The following is a 12471-nucleotide window of genomic DNA, read 5'->3' on the forward strand; positions in this document are numbered from 1 at the left end:
TATCTGGGAACGCTACTGAATTGCTCGCTCTTATTTATAGATTTATTGTTATCTTTTTGATGTTCCGTTGGAAATAAAAAAAAATATATATACACGATCTTAAAGAGGAAAAATACATAAAATAATCAAACAAAAATTTGAGTAATAAAAATTTGTATTTGGTATCACTTTTTAAACGGATAACTGAAATAATACAATATACAACAAAATACAATAAAGTTATGCCCTTCACTGTTTTATTCACATCTTTTTTCAAACAGTTCTGAAAGCTTCGTTTTTTAACATTATCTAACAGGATAAATGTGTTAATAACTCAAAGACAAGAATAAAACTTTAAACAAGGCTCTATTAATTAAAGTAATGTTTCTTTTGTAGTGGTTTAACACCAAAAATGCATGTTTTGTAAAAAAAAAAAATTAATTTATAAAATTCTTGCTTGTTTTTTAGAAAATTTTTTGATATATTTCGAAAAAGCATCTAAAAAAATTATGTCTTAACTTTTCTCTACATCACAGAAAAAGTAAGACAAAATTAACTACTGGTCAACAACCCCACTTTTGTTCCCTCCTAGGAACATGAGGTGCAAATTGCAACGAAATATTTTCAATTCATAACTGGTTAAAGTAGTAACCTCCACAAACTAAGTGGGGGGTGAATTTCAGTAAAAAAGTGCTGTGGTAAGAGGAGAATTTTTTTAATCTTACTAGCCATAGCCAAAAGTTTACAGAAGTACTTTAGATATAAGAGAAATATAAATTTTTTGTGATATCAAAACAGAACTAGTTAAAAACAAAAGAGAGAGAGAAATAAAAATATAAAACATTTTTTATGTACAATTACAATTTTCAAATCAGGATAATAATTCGCTGAGTTTACATTGATCTTTTAAGTAATTTAGAGCAGTACAGCCCCTTTTATCTTTGACATGTTTTAGTTCTGGACTAAAGGCAACCAGCATTTGAATTACATCATGATGTTGTCCTTCAGCAGCCTAAATTAGAAGGAAAAAAAAAACATATATATATGCTGTTACAAACACGGGTTATTCTCTATTAATTCAGTTTATCACAAAGTAACTCCTAGGAATGAATCACCATCTCTAGATCTCTGAATTAAGAATTAAGTTGTTGTTTTTTTTAAAAAATTGTCTCTTCTAATAATTATTAACAATGAAATTAAAAACGTTCAAGGCATTAGAACATTTTTACATAATCTTGCTTTATCCTGCAATTAGACAAAAATTAGAATTCGGGGGTCTTTTAAGAAGAAATTTGAGTCTGTTAATGGTCCGTTCTCCAAATATTCATTGATAAAAACAGACCCTTCATTAAATATTTTTTCATTCAAACAAATCCTTCGCAAAATAATTTATCTTTTACAAAAAAAAGCAAAGAAGTGCATCAAAAATAATTTAGATTTTTAATTCCTTGAAAAACAAATCACATTGCTGGGGAACTTTTTTAAAATTTTTTTAAAAGCTTTTAACGTTGTCTTTAATTATCCCTTATCGACATCTTCTGTCAAGAGATTATCTTCCAGAATGACTCTTGTTTGCATTGAGTTGAACAAGAATGAAACAAGAGATATTAGGAAGATATTTGTGCATTGTTATAAATGAGCAGAAAAATTAAATTATGCTAAGTGTTGAGCTATTATTGATATTTTAAATCAACTGGCAAACATATATTGCTCGAATATTTCGTTAATATGTTTTTCTGCTTTAATTCTAATGTTAAGTAAGTTGATTTCACTTTTTTTTAAATTTTGTAGCTTAACCCTTTTAAAATCAAATACAAAATTTATACAACCAAATGCACTTTTCTCAGAAATTATTTCTACTTCTACAAGCATCATATGTATATATTTTTAGCAATATTAAATAACTGTGTAACAGAACTACTTTAAATATGGATTGCGACCATGCCATCATGTGGCGAGACGTTTGAGTTGAACTACGGCAATTGATGGGAGAAGATCTTCAAAATAATCTCTCCGTTTACTGTTACGTGAGTTTCGGTTTGTTAATTTTTTTTTTAGTAATTTTTAACTGTTTTCTGTGCTCTGCTATTAAATAAATAAATAAATAATTTTAGAGCTAGCCCAGTGTTTTATTTTTCTTATTTTTTTTCCTTGGAAAATGGTTACAACTGATAATTTACATTATTTTTTAGCAATTAAATAATCAATAAATTTATATTTATTCAAAAAATTACATTATATTATTTTTTTAAATAAAAGGTTATTATAAATTTAGTAAACGTTCAAATTTCTTTAATGTGTTTTGTAACACATTAAAAGTAATCCATTAGTTGTGTTACTTAAAACATGTATTTGAAATTATTAAAAATGTGAGTGATTTTGTTTTCAAAATTTGGGTGAAGACTTAATTATTCAATCAAAACAAATATTCATTTGAAAAGAACAGGCTAAATACTGATATATCTTTACAGATCCCTGCTAATTTATATTTGATGTATAGTAGCTAAATTAGTTAATTTAAAAAAAATATTAGAAAAACTAAGAATATACATATATTTTTGTTGGAATAATTAATTATGCATACTGTAGTGTTGCTACAACTCTCTTGTTATAGCCTAACTTTTATTGAAACATTACTGTTTTTAAATTTATTTTTTTAGACTGCACTGCTAGATTATAGAAAAACCAAATTGCGTAGTTTCCATTTTATGGGTATCAGCCAGGCTCTTTCTGCCCTGACTGTCTGTTTGAGATAGCTTCTTTATTAAAAAAAATAAGCTGTACTTGTCTGCAAAATTTTGGGTTAAAAGATTCAACCTGAGAAGATTAGAGAGGAGAGGCATAGATGATTTTTATCGGAAAGGAACAGAGAATTTGACATAAAATTCTGACGAAAAAATAATAACCACCCTGAACTGATGCTGCAGTATGAATGAACAAGGTATATGCATATATCCAGAAAATTATGACATCTACAAATGATTTCTTAGCTCCAATGTTTATTTCAAACTAGATCATCCACATGATAAAGATAAGTTAATATCTGTAATTCAATTGACTCTAATTCTAGCAGTAATTATTTTTTTCCTTACTGAGTGAACACTCTAAACTTGCTTATTATATAATGATTTATTTTTGTTTAACTTGTTATGTTATACATGGTCAATTTGTTGCAATGAGTGTATCGTAATAGTTAAGTTCATCAATATCAATATTCTCCATTGTGATCCTCATTTCTGGACAAATTTTCAAACTTGCTGAAATTGTATGTATTGGTGATGACTTGGAGTAGACTATAGTTGTTGAAAGCATTAATACTTGACTGTAGCCATGTTTAACTTGCTACTATTCCTTTGAAAAATTCACAAAAAAAAATTTAATTTGTCAATTATTCCCGTATATATCACCCGAATTGTCACATGCATTTGGTGCCGTGACAAGGATAAAAGGTCTGACTGTTATTTGTGATAAATGTGATTTCCAAGTTTGTTGCTTAATATTTAAATACAGTACAGAACCCGTTATTCGGAATTCAGAAAACTGGAAAACCAAAAAACCGGAACAAAATTCGATACCCCCCCTCCCCATTTAAAAAAAAAAACTTTTTTTTCCTCATAAGATATCAGGATTTTTCTTTCTTTTTTGAAAGATGTTTACCTTACCATCATTTTGGAAATAATCATTAGTGTATTACTTCGTTTTTTCTTCTTTTTAAGATTATTTCCAATTTTTTTTTTGAGTTGGGTTTAACAATAAAAAAACGGGTTTTTGTAGCGATTCAGAAAACCAGAAAAATCAGTTATCCGGAATAGCGATGGTCCCGATCGTTCCGGATAATCGGTTCCTTACTGTATTAAAATTTTCATATTCATTTGGCCATGAAGGGAGAGTTCAAGTTTTATCGCATTTATGGACCATATGGTAAAAACTTGTTTGGCCTAATTATGTGCACACATATATTTTAACTTAACAGTGTATTAAAGTTGCTTTATTCTAAAAATGGCTGAAAGTTTGAAATCCCCATTTCTGTTGTCTCTGATCCCAACCTTAAATGATGAAATTATAATTATTTTATTAATCCTTGGAAACCACAGCTAAATAGGCTGAATGGTCGAAAAAACAACTAATGGTAATAACAAAATTAAAAATGGAAGGAGCGATTAAGAAAGTTTTTAAAAGCTCGTTAGAAGGGAAAGCTATGGATTACGATTCTCCGAAGAAAGGAATTAAAAGCTATTTTACTCCTAATACATCTTTTGCTTAAAATTTTGCTGCATTCTCTACAGCTGAGTTGAAGACAAGTGAAACGGCTAAGGATTTTGCTATGCGGATTGAGGGATTGACAAATTTCCCTATAGATTTTCAAGAAAAGGTAAAATTGTCGCAACATATTAATGGCTTAAAGCCAGCTATGAAAGCTCAAGTGATTCTTTTAAATCCTCTATCCTTTGATGAAGTTATTGAAATTTCAAGTAGAGTAGAAAACTCACTTCAAACTTTAAATTCAAGTGTAAATGCTCTTAACACCTTCCACCCAGTTACAAAAAATTAATGATATGCCAAATGATTAAGTTAATGTTTTAACGCTCCTAACTAAGCAGATAAGTGATATGCAAATTCAAATCAATGAGTTACCTGTAAATAAAAGTCAGGTTATAACAAGAGAGTTGTTCAAGCATCTAATTAATTAAAAAAAAAAAGAAAGAGATGGCGCTGAGAAGTGTCATGTGTATCAGGGAGAAATAGAAATAAAAAAGATAGAGAAGGAGCAAGTGGTTGTCTTTTATGATGGTGTAAAAAAAAAAAAAAATTTTTGCTGTATGATTAAAATACAAAAGAATAGAAATGTAAGACAAACCAATTACAAAGAACCAGCTAGAAAGCGTTTTCCGTATTACTATTGTTCAAGAGTTGTAGCAACACTACAATAATGTGCACAAAAGTATTGTATTTTTCATTTTGGTTTTATTAAATTATACTTATGGGAATTAATTTGTTTTATTAGTTTTTTAAATGTTATCTGAGCGCACTACATTTATATCAAATATGTATTGTTTATTATAACATAAATTTGGCAGATTTATTTCTTTAAATCATACCCCTTAAAAGTTTCATTAGATAGAAAAACATAAGAAATAAACATAATACACAACAATTATTAATAATACAAACTACATGCATCAAGAATTTAAAATTTTTTTAAACAATGAAATATTGTTTAAAAGTGGCCATATTTAGATATTAATACAAATTGTTAAGTTCACGCAGCAGTGAAACTTGATTACAATTTCTGATTGATATTTTAGCTTATAATTACCTTATGAAGAGGTGTTTTTCCATCGCTATCACAGATACTTGGATTAGCTTTATGAAGTAGCAACATAGAAACTATTCTTGAATTGCCGACATAAGCAGCTCTATGTAGCGGTGTAGCACCTCCATTAGTTTGTGCATTCGGGTTAGCTCCTTTCACAAGTAAAAGTTTACACACATCCTCTCTTCCATTTCTAGCACCATAATGCTAATAAAAAAAAAATTTACTAATAAATTACCTACGCAATTTATGAGTTTTGTGGATTATGTTTCTCAAACAGGAATCTGTTCTTGGGTACTTAATTTCAGATGGACTGTAACAGAGTGAGAAATTAATACTGGATTCGGGGACTTTAATAAAATTAAAAGGTAGAATTGCTGTAATGTGGTAAAACACATTTTTTAATTTTCGTTTTTTCCTTCTTTTTTTTAAAAAAAAGAAAAACGCAGTTTGTTTTCAAAACTCACCATGCGTCTTTTGTGTATCCTACTTCGCTCTTCCACAATCTTTCTTCCTATTGTCGCTTTCATTCTTACTGAGAGTTCCAGAACAAACAGTTGTTCAAAAGAAGTTTTTTTTAATAGATCTTTATTTAAAACAATTTTTTTTAATAGACTCGTTTTTTTCGATTAATATGTTAAATTAGTATTCTTAATCAATATCGTCAAGGAAAGATTCCTAACTAACCATAGAAGTATAAGCAGACGATACCCATATCAAAGCAGTTGGTTTTGATATATAAGAATATTGAACAATTGCCACTTTCGAGAAAGAAGTGAAAGCCTCCAGCGAGTTTGGGACACCGACCAGCCAGTACTGCACCACCTCCACCGACGATAAGGGAGAGGTGACCCCGAAATTGGCAGACATGCGACGCCAGCAACTCCAAGCAGGTCCATCCCACAGCCTACCTGACAGATCTCAACAATGCGAAAATGTGACATGCTAGATGTCAGAACCCTTCTCTCAGTCCCTTCACAATGTCTCCCTGAGAAAGAAGTAGGAGTTCATCCACATCAGCTTACAGTTCTGCAATCAGAAACCAGATTCTCTCGCACTGTACAAGAGTATGGATTACTTTAAGACTTGACGAGCTAATCAGCCAATTCTCTTTTATTCTTATCAGGACCGTGGCCACATATGTATAATCACGTAATTATCCCTCCATATCCTACTACTCGTTTCGCACACGATAATTTGCGAAACAAGGCTTTTCGAATCTAGCAATCTAAGATTATGCGGTGTGATCAATTTCGTACACTTTTCTTAAAACTCAAATTTGCATATGGGAGCGGGGAAGCACTTCTATCTCCATTTGCTGGTTCTGAGCAAGTAAAAGAGTTTCAGTTGACTGAAGCAATACTGATGCATACTATTGATTGTAAAAAAAAAAAGAAGGGGATTTTAGCTGTCTTAATTCGATAAAAAGATATATTAAAAACAAATTAATCAATAAACCAAGTGAATAATTTATTAATGATGAATATTGAAGGCTCTGGAAGTGGATTAAACTATCAAGAGATATTTGTGAAATGAGCAAATATGAAAAAAAAAAGAAAAATTATAAATTGTAAGCCAAAATGCTTTAGAAAATAAAAACAAGTTTCTCTTTGTTTCCATTCTTATTCATACTTCACTTTTATTTCGTTTAAATTTCAAACAAATTACAGAATAAGATAGCTTTTTTTTAATAGATAGAGTATTTTTTTTTAATAGATAGAGTATTTATATCTCTCGAAAAAGCACATAAATCAAGGCTAAAATGAAGAAATTATTCATTTTAAAAATATTCTTATTCTGTATATTGTGTTACATTAGGATCTCTGGAAATTAAACTTGTTTTCTCTAACTTCGTGAGTACAATTACTAATTAATAAATTTTTTAAAAATTAATTAGCTGTTGTGTAATAGTTCTCCAAGTAACTAAATATTAAAAGTTTACCAATAGAAATGCATTTAGAACTAGTTTTTCTGATTTCAAGCTTTTTATGTTATGAAACTTTTAAATCCAGATTAAACCCTGTGAGAGCTGATGTTCTCAAACAAAATTAATTGATAATTTATTTAATCATAAACAAAAAAAATCTAATCCAGATGATAGTAAATGTTAAATAAATGTCAAAATAATATTCAACTTCAATTATGCAGTCATTTTTAAAAGTCAGTCATCTGTGATATCGCAAGAGTTACCCTCTAAAGCAGGGGTCTCCAACCCTATGCCCGCGGGCACCATGGCATGCGTCAATCGGTTTAAGTGTGTCCACTGCTTATGCCCAATGATAAAATACTTAAGTTTTCCATTTTTCAATAAAATGCTATGCAAATTGTTTTGCTTTTTCAATCTTGATGATAAACACAGAAGAAAAAGGCTTTTCAGGATGGTGAGTTGTTAAAAGAAGCATTTTTTATTGATGCTGATTGCTTATTTGTGGGATTTTTCCAACAAACGTGAGATCATCGCAGTAATACAAGACTTACAGTGATCAGATAATACTGTTACAAAAAGAATAGGAGTCATTTCAAAAGATATGCAAAGGCAGTTGAAGAGTGATTTGGAAATATGTGAGTGGTTCTCACTGCAATTTGACGAGTCTACAGACATTGCAGACACAACACGGTTAGCAGTTATGGTGAGAATGGTATTTATTGATTTTACAGTAAAAGAAGAACTAGTAAAAATATTGCCCATGAAAAGACAGACAATATGTGATTATATCTATAAGATATTTATAACAGATGCAAGTTTGATAAATATGCCTCTACAGAAATTGTCTCCGATAACCACTAAAGGAGCACCAGCAATGGTGGTAAACGTGAATGGCTTTATTGCTCTCTGTATAGAAGATGGGTCATTTCCACATTTTATGTCATATCACTGCATTATTTACTAGGAAAGTTTGGTAAGATATTACCATTTGGACACGTAATTAAAATCATTACCAAAATAGTAGACAGAATTCGAGCTGCTTCTCGGCAACATTGACTTTTCAAGGCCATTTTATCAAAATTCTGACGATGCTGAGTCATCTTACATACTGAAGTATGCTGTCTCAGTAAAGGCAAACATTTATGCATTTAATTGAGGAAATAAAAAATTATCTTGCAGAGCCAAAAATCAAATGTTTAGAACTACGAGATCCTCTTTGGCTATCAGATTTGTGTTTGGGAACAGACATAATGGAAAAACTAAATAATTAGACAACATATAGCAAGAATGATAGGGGCTCTAAACTTGTTTAGAGCTAGGCTAGTTTTGGAGATATCACATTTGAAGTTTCTCGTGCATTTTCCAAACATAAAAAAATGATAGGCGACAGTGATATTGACTTATCAATATTTGCAATCAACCTCCAATCGTTTCAATATCAATTTGAAAAGAGCTTTTAACAATTTAATATCAACGATGAAAAAAGTGATACATTTAAACTACTTACAGTTTTAACACTTAAATAAGTACAACTTGAGCAGAAATACAGTTTTGATTTTTCTGTTCTTAATTTAAATGTATTTTTTTGGTAACATGAGTTACCAAGCTACTAGAATTAATATTTTAAAGAATTCTATTTATACTAATTTCAATGATATATTATTCAAAAAAATTAATTTTCTATTGAATGAATTTTTTTTTGAAAGAGAATAAATGCATTATTTAGTGTTTTCTCATAATTTAAAATTTGATTTCCAAAGAAAATATACCACGTTACAGTAGAATAGTCCACAAAGTTTATCAAGCTAACAAGTGAATTGAGTCTAAAATTTCAACTGCCAAGCAAAGTCAAATAATATAGCCTATCTATTATGAATTGTAGTTCAATTATGGCCAACTGCAAACTCTGTACTGGGAGCGAGTATGAAAGTGAAAGAAATAAGAAAAATTCTGAAAACAGATATATACTTATTTCTATACATTAGTCTAAGTATACTGGGGTGCAAATGTGTGCATATTCATGGTTACTGATGAAAATCAAATTTATCAATTCTTGCTTTCATTCCTGCTCCCTCAGTTTGCAACTGGCTTATACTTACAAAATCAAGTTCTATTTTCACATCAAAACAGAAAAATTTGAAAACACTTTAAAATTTCACGTTATTAAGAAGCAATGAATATCATAATAATAAAAAAGTATCTTACTAAAGCTGTATATCCACTTGAATCAGGTAAAGAAGGATCAACATTATTCAAAATTTTGTTTAACTTTTCAATGTTACCATCCATAGCTGAAAATAAAAATGTATTCTGAAGTACCACATTGGCAAGCAAGATACTTTTTCATTTTTTTTAAACAAATCTAAATTGATTTAAATCATAACTTGAGGTTATAATTTAATTTTATAATGGCAATATTAAACCATATTACAGATCATAACTTTACCATGTTACAGATGTCACTGATATAGTTGGCACACGAGCCAGAAATGGCTATACCACACTGTGTAATTGTTCCTAAGAAAAAATTGAGTACTTGGTTTAAATAAAAAATATTAATATGTAAAATTAAATTAATGTATAAAATCGAATATCAAGTAAGTAAAAGAGTAAGGTTTATCACTAATGAGTAGATGTAAAGAAGGGTAATAGCAGCCAAAATAGCATTGTCCTGAAAATTTGAGATATTGAGTTAGAACATATTTAGCAGTTAATGATTCAATACAGCTAAAGCAGGTTTGCCTAATAAATTGCTGAAGTTGGCCTAGTAGTGCATAATACCTGTATAACCGCAAACGATTCAGTACAATTTCATATTTTCTTGGCAGAGTGAGTTAAAATAATGGTTGTATATTTGGTTTAATATTGTATAAGAGCATTTCTCATGAAAAGTGTCAATTTATGTCCAAAATTAAATTTCACTACTTTTTTGATAAATAAAACCCCTAAACATTTTTTTCCAAAAAATAGTCATGATTTTGCACTTAATTCATCAAAAAACATTTAATTTAATCATTTTTTACTCACAAGAAAAAAATTTTAAAGTNGTCTAGGTTCAGTAGAAGAAATTCAAGAAGATGGTTTTGTGCTGTCATTTATGCATTGTTCTGGAGATAAATTTTATTGGCCATCACCCGAGGAAAAATTTACAGTTCCTGAAAATGAAATTATGTGTATAATATCTGATGCACCACAACCGATCTCTAGACGCCATTTCATTATTCAAAATAAAAAAAAATATGATGACATATTGATTAACATTTTAAATTCATAATGTAAAAGTCATTGATCATGAAATAAAGTAAATGTGTTTATTTTGCTTTGTTTTTACAATCATGTTTTTTTTTTATGACTCAATCTTTTTCTTCTTTTTTTTAAGAAATGTATTTTTTAAAATTCAATTTGATTTTTTAAAAAATATTTTACATATAAAAGTCATTTTATACATATAAAAAAGTTTTAATATCACTTCTAATGAATACTGATGTATCAACATCAGATCCGTAACGCAAAGCATCAGATCTGTAACAGCTTAAAAAGTGACCCCCCTAGGGAGGGGGTACATGACTTTCTTCACCTTACCCCTGTTGTTTTCTTGTATTAACATCCAATTTTAAGTTGAAATGCACCATTATCTTTCTCCTATAAAATTTTTTTAAAATTTGTAAATTAGACTATTAAATTGACACTTTCTGTGATAAATGCTCATAACTTGTTATTTGTTTCCTCATTTGAATTTTTTTGTCATTCTGACTGGACTTTTATCTTGCTTTAACAGCAGGTTGACAAATATTTTCACATAGAATACCTAAGCCATTTATTAAAAAAATATGTAAATTCATCTTTGAACAACTTTTTTTAATGCTATATTATCATAATTTTCTTTAAATACTCTTTGCATGTTTTTTAAGATTCAGAAATACATTTGTAATCTTAAAATAAAATGTGGTCTTACAGAATATGTTTTACAACTAGGAACTGGAAAGATTTTTACTGTGTTCATATTCTGTGCAAAAAAATCCCATATTCAATAATTACTTTTTTCTAATATAAGTATAAACAAAGGGTATTAAACTTACAATATATTCTAAGCATACAATGAAGAAATTCAAAAAAAGTTATAAAGTTTAAAATTTCCTTTAAAAATTACCAACTGTTATATTTTAGGCACTACGTAATAAGGAAATTTTGCTTCTTGAAACATATTTGCACATCAATATGCTTATTTAGTAGATTTTAAAAGTAGAAAAATTATTTAAAAATTAAATAATCTCATAATAAAATGCCTATCTTCAAACTTCCCCAAAACAGACTTATTATGCACTTTGAAGCATATACACACGGATTGTTTTGTTGGTTGCGAGGATCGAACTTACGACCTCAACCAATCGTGTAAACAACTGCACCACTTTACATGATGTGTGACCTATTTTAAATAAATTCTGAAAACAGCATTGTTAAACGAAATTATCAGCATAAAATGCACAAAGGTTTATCATTTCCTATAACTAATATTAAAACTATACTTTTCAAAAACTACAAAAAAAAGAGTTATTATATAAACAGACATTAATCAAAATTGTTTTTCTGTGTAATTTATATATCTCAATATTTTTAAAACATCTTGACTATATATGCAACCATGTAAATGCACGAAAATGAATAATTTACCTGAACCCCATATACCTCTTTCAAATTCTAATTCATCAAGTGACTGGTGAACAGAATAAGAAGGTGGACCATGTCCAGAACAATCGTGGGAGTGCATAATTTAGTCCACGAAACTTTCCTTCAAAACAATATACAGTCCATTAACAATGAGCTGCTACGTTCCCTACATAAAGAATTTTCAATTTCGAGTCTAGAAAAGTTCAAATTTTGATAACTAATTATGTACTTAATACATTGAGTAAGAATAAAATATATATGATTTTTAAACAATTTAAGATACAAAAAAATAAAAATTCAATTAAAAAATATGTACGTCAAAGGACATTTGACACATGATAATAAATAATTATATTTATTTATATTTTTGATGGAATATTAAAACGTTATTAGCTGCTTATTTTTGTCCGATTAAATAACTGCTTTATTCTAAACGAAAAACGATGTTTTAGCTTTCTGCCGGTGATCGAAATGGGCTACAGGTGGCGTACAGCAGAAGTCTCTACGTATGTCAAAACTTCATATGCTTTCACCATTAACATGTGGAGAGGCACAGAGGAAAGAAGTACGTTAGTTCCATCTT

General features: G+C 29.1%; 1 protein-coding gene across 1 annotated transcript; it reads right to left on the reverse strand.

The window, feature by feature from the left end:
• Positions 1-807: 807 nt before the first annotated feature.
• On the reverse strand, positions 808-12238 carry LOC107455347 (ankyrin repeat domain-containing protein 39; the record flags this gene model as incomplete). Its single annotated transcript, XM_016072873.4, is given in 4 exon segments — positions 808-991; positions 5297-5500; positions 9426-9511; positions 11892-12238. Coding segments are annotated over 4 exon segments (528 nt in total). The 3' UTR covers positions 808-850.
• Between the last annotated feature and the right edge of the window lie 233 nt (positions 12239-12471).

The sequence above is a fragment of the Parasteatoda tepidariorum genome, chromosome 10, assembly GCF_043381705.1.
Source record: "Parasteatoda tepidariorum isolate YZ-2023 chromosome 10, CAS_Ptep_4.0, whole genome shotgun sequence".
Classification (NCBI taxonomy): Eukaryota; Metazoa; Arthropoda; class Arachnida; order Araneae; family Theridiidae; genus Parasteatoda; species Parasteatoda tepidariorum.